The following is a 22,596-nucleotide window of genomic DNA, read 5'->3' on the forward strand; positions in this document are numbered from 1 at the left end:
CACTTCTGTTACACTCAAAACCAAACTACACAACAAATTACTCAAGAGCACATGTGTGTGTGTGTATATGTGTGTGCGTGCATGTGTTAAGTAATAAGCACACACCAGCACAACATATATGCAGAGGTCAGAGCACAACCTCAGATGTCAGTCTTCTTCTACCTGGATTAAGGCAGGGTCTCTCCTGTTCACTGCTGTGTATGCCAGGTAGCTGGCCTGAGAGCTCCTGGTAGTTCTCCCACCTCACCCTCCGATCTCCCAGTAGGGAATGCTGGGATTTTAGACACTTGCTTTACAGTATCTGGTTTTTCAAGTGGGTTCTGGGAAGTCCCAGCTCAGATTATCAGATTGTGTGTCAAGTGCTCTACCCACTGAAAAATCATCCCCAGCCAAGTAATACATTTTCTCCCTCAAGACAAGGTCTCTCTATGTAGCTCTGGCTATCATGGAACTTACTATGTAGACCAGGCTGGCCTTGAGTTCAGAGATCCACCTGTCCCTGTCTCCTGAGTACTAGGATTGAAGGCATGTATCATTACAACGAGCTCAGTTAATACTCCTTTTAAAAGGAGAAATAAGATGTTTGGGATTGAATGTGTCCAGAGGTGAGGAAGAGATTATCAAGGAGGAATACCTCCTTTTAGTATTAGCTTCTAGTCTTCAAAAGGGGGCAGGAAGCTGTCAGGATCACGGGATTTTTATCAGGCTTTGTAATGTTAAAATGTTAGATTATTTGGTAAATTTATACCTTGGTACAGAAATAAATGAAATTAGTGAAACATGCAGTAGTTAACAGACTTCAGCCAAGGACTCATTATTAATGCTCCCTGTAAATAACTTCTTTGCACAGGCTTGAATCACAGGAGGGCAACCATAGGAAATACAATGAGCATGACAAAATAATGCCATGAAGGACAGATGCCATCCCTGACCCCTTGCCCTTGCCACCCGTGGCGGGGGAGAGGGAAGGAGCGGTCCTGTCCCCAGGATCATGAGATGGGGAGAGCTGGCCCTGCCCCTCACCAGCTGCAGGATTGGAGGAAGTTGGCCCTGAACCTCACCTAGGCAACAAAGTAGAACTGGCCCTGGTTGCAGAGACTGCAGGTGAGCCAGCCAGGAGGGCATAAGAGCTAGCGAGCTAGCTCTGCTCCTTGCCAGCTGTGGCATTGGACGAGCTAGTCAGAGGAGTGCTAAGGAGCTCACCCTGGTGGTGTGGGTGCCGGAGAGCTGGCAAGATGACCAGCTCAGATACCTCCCAGGCCCATATCCAGGACTTTGAGCTGGCCCGCCCCAACATCTACCATGTCATAACATGTCCCATGACATAATTTACTCCATTCAAACAGCCCCTCACAATTCACCCAGTGTCCTTTCCTAGCCTTCCCTCCAGCCAGGTCTGCACATTTGGACTTTCCTTACAGTCATACACTTTTCTTCATTGGGTTGGAGAGACAGCTTAACTAGAAAAGACCTTTTCATACAAGCACACATGGTGGTGCCTGCGTGTGATCCCAGTGTTGGGAAGGCAAAGACAGGAACACTCCTGGAGCTTTCTGGACAGCTAGCCTGCCCTAATCAGGGAACTGCAGATTCTGGGGAGAGACCCTGGCTCGAAACAGAAACAAAAAACTAGAGTGATCACTGAAAACCACCCAAGGCTGATTTCTGGCCTTCACAGATATGTATACATATATGCACACACACATGCACACACACACATAGAGTTTATCTTCTTATAACAAACCATGCACACACCACTTCTAGCTATGTATAAATGTCACTTTTATTTCCTCAGATGAAGTGATGAGATGAGAGCTGTACCCAAGCTGTTTGAATACAATCTTAGGCTGAGCCCAGAGCATTTCCTTCTCTAACTAACCCTAGCCCCAGGCCTGGAAGTTTCTAGCCTCTATACAATATAATTTTCCAAGCTGACTGATTCAATCTGGTTTGGCTTCCGACTGAATTGTTCTCCCTGACCTCATACTAACTTTGGTGATATATTCTAGTCTTCTAGCTCCTTATTCTCTGGCTTATTCTGTCAAATCGTTCTCTGATTCATCACTTTGCCCCTCAATTAGATGTCACTTTCAAACATGACTGCTTCCTTCTACAAATTAACTTTTCCTTCATTGTCAGGGATTAAGCTGTATACTAAGGGCATGTCTGTATTCCAGACAAAACATACTGTAATCCAGACTGTGGCTGCATCCTGGCAGGATCATACAAACCTAGAAGGTCTTTGGATGTGACCCCTCGCCAGAGCAGCCATGTTGCTGGGTAAAATTCATTTACACTGTAAGTGAATGAACATTCAGAATTTATAATCTAGGGGCCAGCTAGGTGGTTCAGTCTATAAAGCTGCTTGAGTTTGCTTCCCAGAACCCACTTGGTGAAAGGATAGGACAAACTCCCCAAAGTTGTCCTCTGACCTACACATATGCACTGTAAAAATGCACATGTACACACCCATTAAATTAATAAGTAGGTATTTCTCTTAATTTACAAGTTATTAATTTATAGGCCAGGCACAGTGGCATACACCTTTAATCTTAGCAGTTAGGAGGTAGAGGTAGGTGGATCTCTGTGAGTTTGAAGTCAACTTAGTCTACACAGAGAGTTCCAGGAGGGCCAGGGCTAGGTAAATAAACCCTGTCTCGAAAAAAGAACAAAAGAAACCTTGTAATTCAGCTGAGTCTAGTTCTAGTTTCCATAATCTAGCACTTGCCTACACATTTAAGCCAGAACTTTGTACTTAACACACCAAAAACACTGCCAAAAACTGGATGTGGTAGCATATCTCTTCTCACTCAAGACCAGCCTGTGGCACATGGAGTTCTAGGACAGCTAGGGCTACTTGAAGAGACCCCCAAAAACAAAACACCCAAAAAGCTGCCAAGAGGCTGGCAAAATTGTTCATCAGGTAAAGGCCCCCTCTATTAAGCCTGACAACCTAAGCTCAATCACATGGTGAAAAGAGAGACCATACTGTCACAGATTGTCACCTTACCCTCAAATGCTTGCTGTGGAGAATGCTTGTGGCACACCTTTGCACATGTACACAAATAAAATCTAACTTAATTTTAAAAAACACAGCCAAAACTCATTCCAACTTTAAAGAGTACCCACATACACAGATGTAGATATGCAAAAATTCTAACTCCACCACTAGTCAAAAATAACTTTTGGAGGGACTGGAGAGTCTTCATGGTTAAGAGCTGCACTGGCCACTCTTCCAGAGAAGCTAGGTATAACCCCAGCACACGCCTGGCAGTTAACAACCATCTATAATTGCAGTCCTAGGGATCTGACACCCTTATCTAGCCTCCAAGGGTACTGAACATACGCAATGCACAGACACACATGCATGAAACACAGCCCCATCCATATGCATAAAAATAAATAACTTTTAAAATATTATATATATATATATATATATATATATATATATATATATGTGAGAAAACATGTCAGATTCACATGTCAGTAAGACAAGTCGCCTGAAGTCTGTGAGATAGAGGACATTTATGCAAGATTCACATAAAAGTTCATATGGAAAGAAAAACAGCAAAAGCTATTACTATTTAAAATTTGTCTACTCTTCCAACTAGTACCTTTACATTGAGACGTTCATACAAGGGAAACACACTTTTTAAAAAGAAAAATCATAAAGATCAACTAAGGTATCTTATTTCTAACAAGGATTTTAAAAGCTATAATAATAATAACAATAGCAATAATAATAATAAACAAAACTTACTTCAAAAAGAAAGAGGATGGAGTCCAGCTCCTCCCTTTGCGACTTATTATTCCCTGGAAATTAAGAAAAAGAAATCAGTCAACATGCTAGCACTTAAGGTTTAGAACGTCACACACGATGCTGAAAAGCATCTTAAATGCTGGAGACAAGCATGGAGATCTACTGGGACGGGGAGGAGCACTGCCAGGAATGCACAGACACTGAAATGGCACATCAAGTCCCTGTCAACTGCAGCCACCCCTTACCCTCTTATACTAGCACTTCCTGTGGAAGTGTTTTCTAATGGTTTTCTAAATGTTTTTTTTTTCCTTTCACTTACTCATGGTACATATCACTCCTGGTCACCCCCCCCCTCCCACAGTCCTCCCCTCCTCCCCTCCTCCCCTCCTCCCCTCCTCCCCTCCTCCCCTCCTCCCCTCCTCCCCTCCTCCCCTCCTCCCCTCCTCCCCTCCTCCCCTCCTCCCCTCCTCTAATTGGTTTCTTAACTAGGTACTAAAGTGGCTCAAAGTACAGTAAAATGAACAGGAAAAACAATGATATTAACAGTCAAAGAACACGGACATCTATAGAGAAGAGTCTGTCCCTCCATTGTACAAATTCACACTGCACTTTTTCTTGTTTTGAGACAGGGCTTCATTGTAACCCAGGTTGGCCTCCGACTTGCTATATAGGTGAGGATGACCTTGAAGTTTTGATTCTCCTGCCTCTACCCCCCAAGTACAGGGATCACAAACGGTATACCACCATACTGGTTTATGTGGTGCTAGAACTAAAGTAGTTCCTGCATGGTGGGCAAACACTCCACCAACTGAGTTACATCCACAGCCCCACAACACCCCTTTGATAACATAAGTTATTAATAATACAAAAACTGCACCACTTACCTCCAGAAGGAGCTACCATTAATTGCCCATGCTACACCTCATCTAACTTAAGAATCATCAGGGAGTAAACAGCTTTGGCTTCTCAGACCTCTCTTGCAACGATCAGACTCTGTTGTCACAGGCTGTATGTAAATGAGTGGGTGTGAGTGTGTCCAGTGAAGTCAGCATGGTGGCCCACAAGTGTAATACTAGCAATGAAAGGGGAGAATCACCAGGAGTTCAGGGCCAGCCGAGGCTTCATAGCAAGCACCTCTCTCAACAAGTGCAATAACGAAAGTCAACAGAGCGATCAGTTCCAAGCTCCTGACTAACTAATGCTTAAACTCTAAGAAGCAGTCATCATTCATTCACTTACAAAAACTGTTTTTCAGGAATTCTGTTGGGCCCTGGGGATAAAGGAAGCAAAACTCCCTGCCCTGGGGAAGATTACATTTTGGTAAGAGGAGGCAAAGTATAAATAAGTTAGAAAATCCATGAGCAAAGCAAATGAGGAATATTAAAATCCAATATGCAATCTGATTAGGAAAGGCAGAAAATGCTTTCCTGGAAAAGTGACAACTAGACAACTTTCACAAAGTGAAAGCGACTTTACCCCGGGCAAGAAGCAAGCCATACAGAAATATGAGGGAGCCGCCGTCCAGGGAGGGGATGTGGACCAGACCAAGTTCCTGTGGCTGAGCATGCTTGACAGGGTCAGGAAGGCCCTGGAGGCTACAGCAAAGATGGGGACATTGGAGCAGACAAGCTTAGAGAGTAGGTGTGGCAAAGAAGGTAAACTGGAGGCAGGATAGTGTCACTACAGTGAAGTAGACGATGAAAAGCCATTGCAGCGCAGAGTTGTGATTATAAATCATCATTATAAGTCATAGCTCCAGTTACTCTCTTGAAAAGAAACTTGGAGGTAGAAGAAAGCAAAGAATTGAAGTAAGGAGACCTTTTCCGCGGCTAGTGTCAGACTAGATGAGGATACTGGAAGCTTTGGTGCTAGTGGTGTAGGTGAGGAGACAGGACAATGACACTTGCTGGAGAACCAGATACAAGGTTTTGTCCTGAATAACTGGAAACCTGAAGTTATCATAAAATGATTTCATTATTCGTATTAAATATTTTTCCTCCTTTTGGGGTACACTTTCCAATTCTATATAGATTGCACTAAAAGGAAGAACTTCCCAAAAATCTCACCCTGCTCCTATTGGTTCATCACTGAGTCTTAAGGAGAGCTTCCATAAGGGGGCAGAGCCCACGTCCTCCCACAGCATCGTCTCTTTCAGTACCCTTGAATCTGGACTGCCTCATGATAGCTTTTGATCAATGCGACTCTAGCAAATTTGAGGCCTTTTTGCTGATGCTGAGACTCTGAGGCCGTCCTGCAAAGGAACCCACTCTGGCCTGCTGTCTGGAGGATGAGTATCTGCACGGTTCTAGAACCAAGGCATCTGGCCAACTGTAAGATGTGTGAGTGAGGCCATTCAAACCAGCTGACCAAAGAGCTCAAGCTAGGCTAAACCAGAAGAACCAACCAGAGCTGAATGGTGGCTGTCTCAAGGCATTTAATTTGGGAGTGTTTTTATACAGCACAAACTAACTGATACAGTGTTAAAATTCCACAATTTTCTAAAAGAATGGATGTAAGAAAGGTGAAAAATGAGGATAGAGGAAAGGGGAATGGGGTGTGACAAAATAATTTTGGAAAGGTGGCTTTTTGGGGATTTGATATCTTAAATTTCTTCATTGATTTTTTTGTTTTGTTTTGTTGTTTTTCGTTTTGGCATGCCTGCATGTGCGTGCGTGCATGCGTGCGTGCGTGCGTGTGTGCGTGCGTGCGTGCGTGCGTGCGTACATGCATGTAGGTGTGTGTTGAGACAAGGTATCACAGGTAGCCTTGGCAGACCTCAAACTCACTATGTAGACCTAGCTGGCCTTGAACTCAAAGACTCTCCTGTTTCTGCCTCTGGGGTGTTGGAATTAAGGCTTAAGCTGCCACACTCAGTTCACTGCTATTTTAAATGTACAAAACATGACCTCTTTCTCCTCCACATACCTGTAAAACAAAGTGGAATAGAGAAAAACTACCAAAGGAAATTCAGAGCATTTCATGTTTACAATATCTACCCTTTTACTTAGTTAACTTTTTTTAAAATTTTTTATTAGATATATTTCTTTACTTACATTTCAAACGTTATCCCCCTTCCCGGTTTCCAGTCCATAATCCCCCATTCCCTCCCCTCCCTCTTCCCCATACTGGTATTCCCCCTATACATCCTCCTTATGCCCCCCCATCCCCCTGCACTGGGGGTCCAACGTTGGCAGGACCAAGGGCTTCCCCTTCCCCTGGTGCCCCAACAAGGCTATTCTCTGCTACATATGCAGTTGGAGCCCTGGGTCAGTCCATGTATATTTCCTTAAGTTTAAGATTTATACCTTACAAATCTGACATAGAAATTGAGAAATGCCTTTTAAGAAGATACTGGCATCCAAGGCACAGGCTACAAACTCTTGGTAATACTCTAAACCATCTGCTGCATACCAGAACCCATTGAGGACTGAGCCCATATCCCTTCCCCTCCACACACAGGGCACACTTCTGTTTGATCACAGCAATCGGGCCACTTCAGGAAGCCCTTTTTCTTTCTTATCCCAAAAGGTCTGTCTATATTCTCAGTCAAAAAAGCCACTCTGCTCTTGCCTGTGTCTTTCTACTGTTTATTTGACTCTCTCAACCCCTTCTCCAACACCCATACTATCTGTTACTTCTCCATCTGGTTGTCCCTCTCCTCGGGCTGTAGGTGCTGCCTTTCGCAACTCTCCCATGACCACCTTAAGACAGGCTCTCTTACACATCACAGCTCCAAGAGTGCTTTCCCCAGTTCTACAGTCCACTACTCCATGTCCACATGTCAAGCTTCTGACAGTTCCTCACCAAGAACTGTCCTCAGGTCAGATGTGAGGTCTCATTTCCTAATCCCACTGCATCTCATCTTTCTGCATCATCAGGTTTTCTGATCTTACATGCCTTAATGAAATCTTTCCCCTGGGCTTCTGTGACAACATAATTTCCTAACACCTTTCCACTAATATATCTATCTCCTCCCCTTTATTCAGTGACTCCCTTTTCCTTGATATACTTTCGCCCTTGGCAACAGCAAGCTTCTACCCACTTCTCCCAAACACAGTTCACTGTTTCCACTGCCCAGCCAACACTTACTCCTGAGTGTCCCAGAGTACCTCAAATACAGACTGGTCAGAGCTGCCTTCATCCTCTTACCTCCAAAATACCTTTCTCCTCAAAGGCTCCTGCACCCACAATGATACCTCATAAGTCAAACTGGGAGCCTTTACAGTTCTTTGACTTTTCTCTCTCTTTTGTATTCAGTCTCCCAGGACCTCTTCTCGTTCCTTAACCACCTCCTTGCTCTGTCAGTCCTCTCCAGTTCTCAAGTAGAGTAGCAGCTCTCACATGGGTGACAGCATCAGCGCCCCACCCCCAACCTACCTATACACTCACCACTTAATAGGACTCTTGTCTCAGAGGCAAATGTTTTTAAGGGCTCTAACTAAAAATGAAATCCCGGCTCATTAGCCTGGAAGTCAGGACTCCTGGCAAGCATGACTGGATTTCCTACACATCCCATTCACATACCTTATGTCGCAAGAAAAAGATACACACAACCCAAACATGCCCTAAGGACACTTTACTGCCTTTGCTCAAGCTCTGTCCTCCCTGTGCAATGCTGTTCTCCACTTCAAATCCACTGTGAGCCCCGTCCACCGCCTACAACCTGCAGGCTGAGTTCACCACCTGTGACTAAACCTGATCAATCACGTCTACGTAATGAAGCATCCATTAAAAAGAATCTGGCTGGGCTGGAGAGATGGCTCAGAGGTTAAGAGCACTGACTGTTCTTCCAGAGGTTCTGAGTTCAAATCCCAGCAACCACATGGTGGCTCACAACCATCTGTAATGAGATCTGATGCCCTCTTCTGGTGTGTCTGAAGATAACTACCGTGTACTCATATACATAAAATAAAATAAATCTTAAAAAAAAAAAAAAAAAAAGAATCTGGCTAAGGGAGACCCCAGATTGTGAAAACGAAGGTATCATGGATATGCGGAGTGGTGTTCCCCAACTCCATGGCAAGGACGTTCCTGTGTTCAGGGCTTTCAGAGCTCACACACAGCTCTTTATCAGTCTGTTCATAGGCACCCATTAAAATCTGTATTATTCACGAGTAATGCAGTAAATGAACAAAAATTTTCTAACAAACATAAGTAAGGTTGTCTCCCCACATTCTGCCAGCAACTCCAGCAAATTAACCAACCCTGAGAAGAGAGCAGTGGATTCTTGAATATGGGCAGCCTGTCACCACACAGGCAGCAACCCAGAACCTGCAACTGGCCTTAAAGGGGGGTAGCCTTGTAGCACTCAGCCCTTAGCCGGCAGGACCTGCCCTATCTCCCAGCAGCCTGGCAAGACAGAATGGAGTTAATGGGCACCCACAGATGTTTGCTGAGATATTCGCAGCACAGTGCTGTGCTGAGTTGGTGTGAGAGACTGGGGACAACACTTTCCTTTGTTTTTCCTAATGGATTCCCCAAACAGATGACATGAAACGGAAAAGCAAAGATAGTGATGGCAGCTTCCCCTTGCTGACCAGGCTCTGTGTGCTACCTACCTCTGTGCTGAAATCCTAGTGTATCTGTTAACCTGGATCTTGCTGACAGGGGGTGGGGGAGAAGGGTGGACACCAACACAGACAGGCCAAGTAATGCTCAAGGAGAAACAGCAGGAAGGGTGAGGATCGCCTGGCTTTGAAGCTACGCAATTCTCTCACCAAATTCCCCTAGCTGCTTTGTTTTCCAAAGATGATTTTACATATGGGCATAAGATGCACACATATGTCATGTGAGCATGTATGTATGTGAGCATACAAAGGAAACTCACGGATAATACAGAAAATCTCTAAAGGACAGGAGGTATGGACAAAGGAGACGTTTGATTCTCATCTCATCTCATATCCCCTACAATGGAATTTGATTTTGCCGTTGTGTTTTGTCTTGTTGGGCTTTTGTCCTATGGTCTCACTATGTAGACCAGGCTGCTCTTGACTTCATGCTTTTTTTGCCTCTGCCTCCAGAGTTCTGGGATTATAGCTTGTGCCACCAAGCACTGCTTAAATCTGGATTTTTTTTTTTAAGTGTCCATGTATTGTTTTCCTCCCTGCTCCCTGATAATTAAATGAATTATCCCTTTGGAATCCATGCCTTCTATGGTTCCTTCTACTTTCCCTTCGGCCATCTGCTGTTCAGTTTACACCTGTGTGAGGGAAGACTCAGGGAAAGAGATGCCAACCAGTCCACTGGAATGATAGCTCAAAGCCTGGGAAGAAAGAAAACTTAAAAATGCAGAACTTGTAGCTCATGACAACATAACTTCCGAAATTTCCTGAGTGCTCAAAAAAGAGCTGTAGAAATGCTTACCTTTTAACTTCAAACTATTTTCCAGTGTTATAAAATTTTCATAGAAGATGAAATATATCTGAGAATAGTTGGTCTCAAAAAACTGCTTAAGATCGCTTGCATCCACGTTATCTGAAAAGAGAAGTTTGCATTTGCGACATTATTAGGATTCGCAAACATTTTCAGAAGTGAAAGAAAATAAAGCTAGTCTTACTCCCCCATGAGACAAAACGAAATAGTGTTCTCCTTTGGCTATTCACCCAAGAGAGCTCTGACCTGCACTGTGGGCACTCACACACGATGTCCAGAAAACTGTAAGGCCCACCCAAGAAGGTCAGACCTCATGAGGGAACCGCCCTCACAGACCAGCTAAAAGCTTGGAGGAAGTGGATGGGTCTAGGGAGTTTTCTTTGGGGAGAAGGAGACATGGAGACAAAGAAGCAGCTTTGACAGGGGTCTCAAAGAGGAGACGTTCAGTGGACTTGTGAAAAGCAACTTGTGGAGGTCTTACAGAGACCAGCCCCTCCTCCCCACCACTACCACAGTGCAGGCCAAGTGACCTAGTGTGCACTCCCAACACATCCCTGCAGCCACGTGTACCCTTCCCCTACTCACCTAGGTGCCCGGCCCTCACTCTGCCTCGATACTGTGGATCATGTGTTCCTGTCATGACACAGAGTTCTGCTATGAGCAGGGACTACATGCCAGAGAGGGGGTGGTACCCTTACCATTCCCACTGGGGGTCCTTCTTTCTAAGGACCTGATCAGCCCAAGCCAAAAAAGCAAAACAAAACAAAACAAAACAAAAACACTCATGAGAGAGGCTGTCCACTTTCAACAAGCCTTTGTCCATTCCTCTAAGCTCATGATGTTGCTTGTGCCCTTTGCAAGGTCCTGCCATTGGCATTAATGCTTTAGAATTATATATCTACAGGAAATTAGAAACATTCTCAAAATTCTAAATATTACTCAAGAGAAGAAACCAATGCTGCCATTCAATGTGTAGCAGAATAGTGTTGCCTGTGTTTGCAGTCCTAACTAATACTGTAAATCAATGAGGCATGCTGCTCAAGTCCATACAGCTAGCAGTGACAGTCAGCATGGATTTACAGACTGACTTCCTTTGGTTACCATATAAAGCCCCTTTGTGTAAGAATTATTACATGTTCTTTAGCACATAAGATGTTTATCAAACTCACATGATCTGTCAATTTCATATTATTTTTACAGCCCAAATAAAACATCACCAAACAGAGATTCCTAGATTTTACCTGGGTGAGTACAGGCAACAGTGAAATTAATATCATCAACCGCCAAGAACACTATCATTTGTTTGTCCATGGACTTACTTACTTGCCTGTTGATTTATTTAGAGACAAGGTCTATAAGCCAAGCTGACCTGAACTATCTAGTGGAAGTGTGATTGTCTCACACATTCTAAGCAAGCTCTACAAAGTGAACTACATCCTCCTCTCTAACTACTATCATTCTTAGGAGCAACATAGTCTTTCCAGGAAACCTTGACAGCTTTATTCAGAATCTGCCTGTTGCAACATGACATTTATGTTCTAATGGCCTCAGGATTTCCTGCTTGTAGGTATATAAGTGGTAGTCATTATCTTATCATTATCATTTTGTACAGCGTTTCTTTTATTCAATTGTTTTAAGAAAATATCAGTAAAATTTTCTTCTAGAATCAGAGATATAGTGATGTATGAATGGGACTGTAGGTTCTGTGAGATCAGGGACTGTATCTAACAGAGACCTGATTCAGTCAAGAATCCAGCAAGCCCTGGGGAATGAAGCTGTATGACATGCCCCAGGACAGGGTGAAAAGTAGGTAGAAGTCACACAGGGGAGGCAAAGACAGACTGGCAGGAAGGACTGTCCATGTTTTAACTACAGTTCAAATTCAGTAGCAAGTCCTTTAAATGCCCTTTCTGTAGAGGACTAAGCATGGGTGGCCTAATCACCTCTCACTGTCAACTGAAACACGCCACCCTACTGCCAGTCTGTCTACATCTCTGCTGAACAATTATCCCTAATAACCACCTCCATGGCACACCATTGTCCCCTCAGGCCCTATACTCTACCCACCATGACATCTTTCCAGTCCTCAAAGTCCCCAAATATGTATGGGCCCCCCTTATCATCTGGCTCGACGCCCAGATCATCCTATAGCTGGTTTGGCCTCATCCTTCAGAAATGGGATTGCTCACTAATACCTCAAATCCACAAATGTCCCAAGAGTCGCTCTGTACTTTTCATCCCATCTACTGCCTTATTCCTCAGAGTGAAAGGGCTTCAGACTCAGGGAGCCATAAGGAACAAATAGCTCCTTAGCTGGGCATCAGTGCAACCCAGAGAGTTACTAAATGATCAGTACTCTCCCACCACCTTACCCCTTCATCCCTATTCCCTCCAAGACATTCAAAATACCAGCAACCAGAACAAAGACAGGCCTCAAGAACTTTGAGGGGCTTCCATATAAATCCCAATGCTTACCTGAAGCCAAAAATCCAGATAGCAGGCAGCCACCTTTCTCCCTCAACCAATCAGAGTCTTTCTTGTTGATAAGAGCTTAAAGTTCTCAGTGGCAGGACAAATAGATATAACTTCAAGGTCGTCCAACACATAGTAAACCAGAGCACTAGTTAACACAATCCATTTATCTATACCAACCGAGGACTCCTCACTGTCCTGGGAGTCCTCATCAAAGACAGCATTAAAATGGGCCAAAATACCAACTTACTCAGTTACATCTGTATCTTTTGTGACCCTCACTAGAACAGAAATGGCATGAGGGTAGGAATTCCACCTGCACTGTTGACTGCTGCCCCTTCTATCCTAGGAAATAACCTAGGTATAGGGTACCCATTTGTTAACTGAATGAGCAAAGTCTGAACATCAAATGTTTTACACATCTAGACCAAGATCCAGAGAATACAGAGTAAAGATAGGTGTTAGAGGAGGGACTGGAGTTTAGCATCCTGAAGGGAAAAAAAAAAAGTATTTTTAGCAAGGCTAATGGTAAGAAGCACAGAGATATAAAGGAAGGGTTTGCTCAGGGCTGAGGGACTACTATAACCGCAGACTCTGTTTAGATGGACTTTTTTGGCTAATTCATTTACTTATTGTGCCCTATCAATGATCAAGTGATTGTTTTCCTAGTGCTTAGAAATTAAGAGCCAAGGCCATCAAGATATACAGGTAAACATGACCAACAACAGCAGGGTACCAAGGCTGAAGACCACGCTGAGCACCAAAACAAGGAATAGACAACCCCGTACAGGCAGGTTAGGATATCAATAATGCATAAATTTATGGTCTACTTTATGCTTTACAAGATATTTCATGAGTTATTCTATTCTACTCTCCCTACAACCGTGTGAAGTTGATGGAGCAGTGTGGGGGGTGAGGAGCACCCTTAAATGAAGATCTCCCCATTCACTGTCCAAACTAACAAGTTAGGAAGTCAGGGCCTACGTAGGTAGAATTCATGCCTGAGCTTCTGACTTCAAAGCAAAACTAGAAGGTGGATCAGGAATTTAGAAGAAATAAATGACCCCCTGGGGATGTGCAGAAAAAGAACAGGAAGTGCACAAAGAAGGCAGAGCAGAGTGAACAACAGTGGGGGGAGAGGAGCCTCGGGGTCCGCCGAGGAAAAGGGAGGGGGAGGAGAGAGAGGACAGGGTCAGGTGGAGACCATGCTGACCCTCCAGCTCTGACGAGGAAGCTTCCTTTCCATCTTATTACCACCATTCACCTCAGCCGAGGACTTCGGAAAAACCACAGGGAGTCAAACGCCAGGCAGCCCTGCAGAGCTTGAGGTCACTTCTAAGCTTCTGAAGCACCTTTGTTACTCACACTACTTCAACACCAGCAGCCAGGCCACTGCAGTACTTTCCCATCATCCCTCAGTGCACTCCTTCACTAAACCTTATAATGACGGCTCTTTCTCCACTTCTCCTAGGAAGTCAACAGAAAAAGCAAAGGGCAAAACCTTTGGAGTGGACTGTCTGCCTTCAAGCGCAGGAGACAAATGCAGTAAACACTGTCTTCAATTTCATGTGAAGACCAGAACTAACAATGGTCCCTATACTGCAGGGCAATGGTGACAAGAAAATAAGCATGTGCAGATATCAGTTGGCATCATATAAATGTTAGTTGTTTTTTATAATTACTTAGCTTCTGGCAAAGCTCTCTTACCAGGAAGAAATAACACAACCTCACCTATGTATGAAGCCATCAAATTCAATGACTCAGAAATTCATACACTTAATGAGACCATCCCATTCTAAACAGTACTTAATACCAACTCAACAGTAAATCCTGCCAGCACGCATACCGTGAAACCGGGCCAATTTGCCTTCCATCTCTCTACACATAATCCTTCTCAACGGCAATTCTATCACTCCCCAGTAAGAACAGTCATCCCAGAGTTTCATGAGAACTTGCTCCAGCAGATCGCTGTAATACCAAATGAAGGGAAGCCTTCAGCCCTCTCAGGACTCAGCCTCCTTCAACCACACCCCAGAGCTAAGAGCCACTTAGTATCTGGGTACACTTTCTATTTCAATCCAATTTCCTGGATAATGTTATTGAAAGTCAGATGATCAAAACCAGAGACTTGTGAAAAAAGACAAGTGAAGAATTCAAGGTGACTTACTAAACCAAACAACCATTTAGAAACACTTGGCAAGAAGAAAACTGGAGGCCATGATGGTAACTCAGTGAGTGATTTCCCACAATACTAAGGGCTGAGTTCAGATCCCCAGCACCTATGGAAAAGCCGGATGAAGCACACACCTGTAACCTTAGCCCTTTTGGGTAAGTCAGTCAGATCTAGGGGCCTGTGGCCAGTCTAGCTGCATCAGCAAGCTCCAGTTAAGTGAGGGACTCTCTCTTAAGAAAATGGAGAACAATGGGGAAAAAAACACCAAATGTCAGCCTCTGGGCATGGACAGAAGGGTACATCCACACACAGGATCATATACAAATACACCATATGCACACACGGGGGAGGGGGTGAGTAAAATAATAAATAATTAACAATAAACTAGGCAGACACAGGTTGAAGTTTTTGTCAGAAATGTGTGTCACTGGTGATAAGCCTCGTATGACTGGCTTTATTGACCAATCACATCAGCCTTAGAGGATGATATGATTCTGATTTCATATTTAAGTAATTACCTAGGTTAGTGCCCTCTTTTCTTCATGGTAGAAAAATGCCACGCACAGCTGCACCCTGATACAAACTTTCTGTCAACAGTGACTGTCCTAGCCTGAGTGGGAAGGACTCCTCGTGACATCATCTGCTCCATCCGAGTTCCTCCTCCCACCATAAAGTGCTGTAAAGTGTCTGTCAGCGTGGGCAAACATCAGGAGCTTATCCAGGAGAGACAACAAACTCTGCCCCAGGAAGCCTCTCCAGACTCAGCAGCCTCACAGACACAGAACAGGAGGTCTCAGAGCAATGACTGCACTTCCATGGTTAATCAACAAACACATCTAAGCTATCATTATTATAAGAAAACTCCATTCCTGAAAAATGAGTTTTATATAAAGACTCTTAAGATGTTTCCTATACTAGCTGTGTGTGAAGGATGATGCATATAACTCCAGTGTTTAGGAACATGAGACAAGAGGATCGCCACAAGTTCAAAGCCAGTCTGAAGTACATAGTGAATTCTAGGCCAGTCTGGGATACAAATTGAGACTTTGTCTCAAAAGAACAAAAATGTAACACTAAAGACTACTATGTTTCCTGCACTTCCTATATACAAACACAAAATCCTTATGTAAGTAGAAATATAAATTTATGCAATGGAAAGCAAACCTTAAACTCAGATTTAGGAGCATAAAGTGATCTAGGCCTACAACAGGTGTGGGCAAGATGGGATCACCCGGTACCGGAAGGAGCAAGAGAAGGAGGCTCAGCCCTTTATCTAAGCCCTGTTTTTCTCCCCAAGTCAGCTAGCAGGAAGGGACCGCAGCCTGGCTACGCCCTGCTGCTGTCAGGTGTGCATCCGGCTGGCACACCAGCAGAACTCGGGCATGCGGGGGATAACCAAACCCCTTCCTAGGAGTAAACAAAAGCATTCCTGAAGATCACAGCAAACAAGAAAGTGCCTCATTTGTAAAATCAGAGCAAAACTTTTTACAATAGTGGTCAAAATTATTCCCAACTAAGAAGACAGGATGATGGCTTCTACCGTAAATACAAAATAAGTCCACAGCCATAACATCCCAAACATACTCAATCTCATCTAAATACAGAATAAATAATAAGACCTACTCTACAACTATTAAATTCTAATTATTTTCAAAATAATAGCAACATAAGCATTTGTTCACCCCTTAAACTATTGTGAATATTCATTTTATAAAATTAGTTCATATTTATACACTAGGTTTATTTAGGAAATATATTAGAAAGAAAGAAATCTGGTCCACCCCCCCTCAAAATAAAAAGCAAAGCTTCTAAGCTTCCTACTATATTATTTTCAAATGAATTGATATCAATTTCTCTTTTACTTTTAATAAGTAAATTGCTTGACAGTGAGAATGATGAATTACTGCCACACTTATTTACAGAGAGATACTATGACTGCTATGTCCAACACTTACGTGTGGAGGTCATAGGATAACCACAACTGTCAGTCCTTGCCTTCTGCCTTGAGACAGGGTCTCTTGGTTGGTCACTGATGGCTATCCCAGGATGGCTGGCCCACACAGACTGTCTTCTCTGCCTCTCATCTCTCAGCTTTATGTGAGTTCTGAGAACCCCTCAAAAATTGTGCAGCAAACACTTTACCCCTGGAGCCATGACCCCAACTTTGGCACAAATGAGTTAATACAACCAAAAATTCACATTTCAAAAATTAAAATATGTACCAGGGGTGGTTCCACATGCCTTTGATCCAAGGAGGCAGAGACTAATGTTTCTCAGTTTGAGCCCAGCCTGGTCTATACAGCAAGTTCAGGCCAACCAAGACTGCATAGTGAGACCCTATTCCAAAAACAAAATATCCCCTCTGAGCTACCAGTTCCCTTTATTTCTCAAAGTAACTAAAACACAAAGTTCTGATCTCAACAGTTCCAAAGAATCTCACAAAGAAAACCAGCATACAACATTCTTAATGAGCCCGTGCCTTCCACAGATTCAGCCTTGAGCTCAGCACACAAAGTAGCTCAAATCTGGCCCTAACTCTTACTCTTAGTCTGGGTTCTGTCCCACAGTTTCAAATGCCAACAGCAAGTTCTTGAGTTGCTGGTGTCAAAGTCGGATCCAAAACAAACCCCACCTCTCAACGTTACTCTGCTATGCATCTCAGTCCTCCCTGCTGCTTCTCATCTCTTTCCCCCCATAGCGTTTTCAGTCTCAGACACTTATGCAATTTCTATGAAGCTTTAAGAACCAGAAGACGAATGTTTGTTTCACACATATTCTTTGTAACACATGAGACTTCATATTTCAGCAAAATCCTCAATAGTAAAATACTTCCAACCTTGTCCACTTGTAGACACTAGACATATTGGATATGCAATCACTTCCTAAGTCATTCAGTATCAACTAATAATGTACTCAGAACAGTTCTGGTTCCTTTTAATCCCTTCCACCCAATGGAATAGGACTTCCTCCTAGTTCTTTGTGAAACACCATTCCCTCTCCCTCATTTGGCTACCATAGACTACAGGTCCCTAACACAGCCCGCCCACCTACAATATCCAGTAAAACTCAGCAAATCTCCTTTCCTCTCTTCCACCATATTTTTAACAGTGTTCTTCCTTCAGCTCTGCCTGAAGCCTGGCAATCCCTTCAGACATTTCTCTTACAGCCACAGACAAGGCCTTTACCCTCCACCTACACTCATGTGGCACTACAAACACAACCCCCTGAAATCCCAGCACACACACGTGTGTGTGCATGCATGCATACACACACACACACACACACACACACACACACTCTCATACACATGCATGTGTGCATGTGCACACACATACATGCATAACGATTTCTAGGCCATTCTGGTCCTTCTCTTCTCACATTTACAAAAGGTTCCTTTGCTGTTCATCACGCCATCCATCACAGAACAATGACCACCCCATCCCCAGCTGGAGTGGTACTCTGTGTCTTACACTCCCGTACACTCTCCAGTGACTGTAGGGCCTGGACCCCTGTTTCACTGCAGGTGATTTCAACATGTACACTGATGATGCCTGGCTTCCTCAGTCCTAATGAAGCTGTCAGACACTCCACTCCTACCACCCACACCCACAGCCAGAGCCTGGACCAGGTGATTACTACCCACCTCCTAAGCCTCGGTTTCAAGTGATTCCTTCTCCTACTCCCTGCCATTTCTTATCTTTCCTGCCCACTCTTCAACGCTAACCCCAACAACTCTTCAACCCTACTGGCCCATGGATCAAGTCTCAAAGCTACCATCGTGTCACTGTCCATCCTGTCCCAAGTCCTCCTTTCCTTTTGCTGCCAATTTAGTTGCCATGTCTCCTTTTTTAAATCACACTTCCACTTACTCGGGGAAGGGGAGCACTTACATGTTAGAATACAAAATGAAGGTCGGAGGACAACGTGCTGGAGTTGGTTCTCTGCCTCCATCCTACAGGCCCCAAGCACACACCTAGTTACCAAGCTTGGCAGCAGGTGCCTTTACCCACTAGGCCTCGAGCAAGCCTCACTCCTCCATCATCCCTCAGTCCTTCCATCCTTTTGTTCTTCCTTCACAGTCACCCCATAAAATCGTAATCTATTTCATCAATAGCATTTATGTGAAGCCAAGTCAGATGCTAGGCACACGAGCTTTTTAAAATAGGTTTTACTAGGGGATAGAGAAATGGCTCAGAGGTTAAAAGTACTTGCTGTTCTTGCAAAGAACTCGAGTTTGGTTCCTAACACTCACACTGGGTGACTTACAACCTCCTATAGCTCTAGCTCTGTGAGATATGACTCCCCTCTGTAGGCACCTGCACACACACACACACACACACACACACACACACACACGAGAAGTAATAACAAAATAAAATATTAATGCATATAAAAGAATAAGCCCTGCATATATGTGATTTATAATGCATGGTAACAAAACAAGCCCTGTAGACCACGCACTGTTTGAAGACACCTAGTCAAAGCAGGCTTTTGGTGCCATGCTCTAAGGAGCTTGCACTGCTATACAAAGGGCAAGGTTAAGTGCATCCAAGGCCAAGAGAAAATAGACATGTACCTCAGGCCCTAGTTCTTCTACTGGGCCATTAGGAATGAAGACATGTTGGGACCAAAATTACACAATACATAATCTTTTTGTTCCCTGAGACGGGGTTTCTCTCTGTAGCCCTAGCTGTCCAGGATTTAGACCAGGTTGGCCTCGAACTCACAGAGATCCACCTTCCTCTGCCTCCTGAGTGCTAAGATTAAAGCATATACCACCACACCAGGCTACAACACAGTCTTATTTTCAGGAAATAAACATCTTTTGGCTTCTTTGAGAGTTCTGTTTCTTCCATACATTACAGTCATATTTTACTATTTCCTTAGTTACATACTAATTACACTAAATTTTTTAAAATGCTCCCATATGTATGTACGTATGTACACTTGTCATAATTGGCAATTCATTTCCATAAGGGTTCTCCCCAGCACTTCAGACAAAAACATTAGAGCTGCCTGGAGCTGACACTACTGGTTCTCCCCAGTTCCTTCACCCACCTGCCCGCCCCTCAATTGGCCCCTCACTCTTCCTAACAGAGAATTGCTTTACTCCTTCACAGAGCTGTAGCCACTGGAAAGGCTGACATATACCCCACCCATGAGGAGTGAGCCTGATGTAACTGAACCATTATGATGGCAACATAACCTTTGCTGGTGAAAGCCAAGGCCAAAGCCTGTGACAGTGCTGACTATCTACACAGGTGAAGCCTGACAGAAGTACTAGGGAAACACTAGTAGTTCTTGAATAGACAGAAGAAGAAGCAGCTTTTTGATGCCTCTGGATACATGGGCATCACTCCATCTGAGTGGCTGTGGGTATTCTGACACTCTGAGCACAAATCTGCCTCAGTGAGGATGACACAGCAGAGAGGCAGGAAGCCTGGACAGCCAACATTACAGAACAGATTATCACACTCCGGACAGGCAGGACCTCTTTATACAGAAAATGGAAATTCCTTTTATCCACTTATATCTAGTTTTCTCTTATTATCGACAAAAACACCTTTGTACACAGGCAGCTGAATGAAATATGAAATAAACACTAGTACCCACTGAAAAGCTCACGGAAGCCAGGCAGTGATGGTTCATGCCTTCAATCCCAGCATGCAGGAGGCAGAGCAGAGCAACTCTTGAGCTCAAGGTCAGCCTGGTCTACAGAGTGAGTTCTAGGAGAGCCAGGGCTACATAGAGAAACCCTGTCTCAAACCCATCCCCATCAGAAGAAGAAGAGGAGGAAGAAGAGGAGGAAGAGGAGGAGGAGGAGGAAGAGGAGGAGGAGGAGGAGGAGGAGGAAGAGGAGGAAAGAGGGAAGAAAAGCTCACAGAGATCTCATTAAACATTCTAAGCCAATCATTCTTGTATATTGCTTTAAACTGAACTGGGACCAGTTTACACATAATGGGAAGTTGGAGACAGAAATAGAATAGGTAAAGCAAGACCTAAAAGGTCACTTCTTACCCATCACTCTCAACAGCTAAGGAGATAGAAAAGTGGTGAAGAAGGTGGGAAAGGCCAAATAATGTCTGTGTCAAATAACTATTATTAATCACATAATAATAGCCTGCAAAACAGCTCTGCATAGCATGACTCAATTAACCCTCCAGCAACAACAGGAGGCAGGTACATTGTCACTGCCTGTAGAAAGGAGGGTTAGAGAGGGCAGTTCATTTCAGCTTGGACCCCACATGGCTGGGCTCCCTACTGCTCAGTTCATTGGGTCCACACTTGCAATAAGCCATGAAAGGATGCAAGGAAGCACACCTAAAAATGTACTCTGTTTCATTTTGCTGAGAGAGAGAGAAAGAGAGAGACAGAGAGAGAGCGCATGCAAGCATCACCGCTCTAGTTTATATGGCACAAGCTATAGATTCATTTTAAATCCAGAAGGGGAGAAAAGCCTAGAAAGTAGCTATTTTATTTTACATTTTTTCATGTTTACAAGTGTAATGTATAGATATGTATGTACGAGTGTTCCCATATTTGCAGCTGCACATGCACATTAGTCCACATTTGTGGACACCTGAAGTTATTCCCCACATAGTTATTAAGGCAGAGCCTCTCACTGGACCAGGCCTGCTGATCCCTTCCCTGATGCTGCCTAGTGTAGCAAGCAAGCTTGCTCTGGGAATCCACAAGGCCCCAAGACTACACGGCTTTTACATAGGTTCTAGGGATCTGCACTCCAGTCCTTGAATTTGTGGAGAAGGTGCTTTATCCACTGAATCATCTCCCAGACTCCATATTCTAAAAGGGTATCAGAGACAGTGTGCAATTGAAATGACCTTCTTTCTGAACAGGTTAAAAGGGTGGCTTTTCTGTAAAATTCAATTAACAGTCCTTCCCCCAAAGGACTGTCTTTACCTCTAGAAAATTATAATGATGTTCTTGCTTTATTATCAGCCTAAATTAGTGACCTCTGTTGTACCCCTTACAAAAGTAAACAAAAACCCTTGTCTGTTCACTGGGAGCCACTCCTAGGCATACAATCTGCTGACTGTGTAGGAGTATAAAAATCACATCCTACAGTGTTGTGGATTTGGCTTAACATTTGTATTATGTTAACTGGATTCCCAAAATTGTACGAGAATCCCGCATGTAAGACTCTAAGGATCCCTGTCCCCAGTTGGTTCTGATGGTAAATAAAGTTGCCAATAGCTGGGCAGGAAGACAAAGGAGGGAATTTAGAATTCACAGGCAAGGGGACCAAGAAAAGGAAGAGAATCATCATGCTGGGAAAGGAATAAGATCCACACTTGAGAGCTGCAGGAGAGCAAGCCAAATCATATAAGAGCCAAGGAAGAGCAGCCCCACTGGGTCACTGGGTCTAGGGTAGCAAAGATGGAATATAGGTTTTAGTAAGTAGTAACTAAGGAGTATTGGAGGGGAGGCATTAGCAACATGGAGGCTTGGGAGTGGCCCAGCCATTGAGCTGTTTAAGGCATATTTAACTATAAGGGGGGGGGGGCACTGACTTTCGGGAATTCAGAACATTGGGGCGTGTAGCAGGGAACTCACAGCAGTGCTGGCGGGGCAATTTGAGCAGCATTAATTGCTTACAGTAGTAGTGAACAGTTTGTTATAGGAGCCCAGTAAAACACAATACAGCAACGTAAGGACAATGTAAGTCTTCCCATCCTGGTATGTACGAATGTTTACAGTGTCTTCATGAAAACACAGCATTAGACCACATATGATAACTCATGTAAAACTGTGTGCATGTGTTCATACGTATGTGTATGGGCGCTCACAACTGAAAGCA

The 22,596-nt window shown here is 43.9% G+C and overlaps 1 protein-coding gene across 7 annotated transcripts in view; it reads right to left on the reverse strand.

Moving 5' to 3' along the window:
• The window catches only part of Ralgapa2 (Ral GTPase activating protein catalytic subunit alpha 2), a 282,313-nt gene that overhangs the window by 235,865 nt on the left and 23,852 nt on the right, over positions 1–22,596 (reverse strand). For all 7 annotated transcript variants that reach the window (NM_001421313.1, XM_087651017.1, XM_087651019.1 and 4 more), the window contains 2 exon segments: positions 3,761–3,813; positions 10,124–10,234. In NM_001421313.1, coding sequence (NP_001408242.1) covers positions 3,761–3,813; positions 10,124–10,234 — 164 coding nt within the window.

This window comes from Rattus norvegicus, chromosome 3, assembly GCF_021556685.1.
Source record: "Rattus norvegicus strain SHRSP/BbbUtx chromosome 3, alternate assembly SHRSP_T2T, whole genome shotgun sequence".
NCBI classification, from domain to species: Eukaryota; Metazoa; Chordata; class Mammalia; order Rodentia; family Muridae; genus Rattus; species Rattus norvegicus.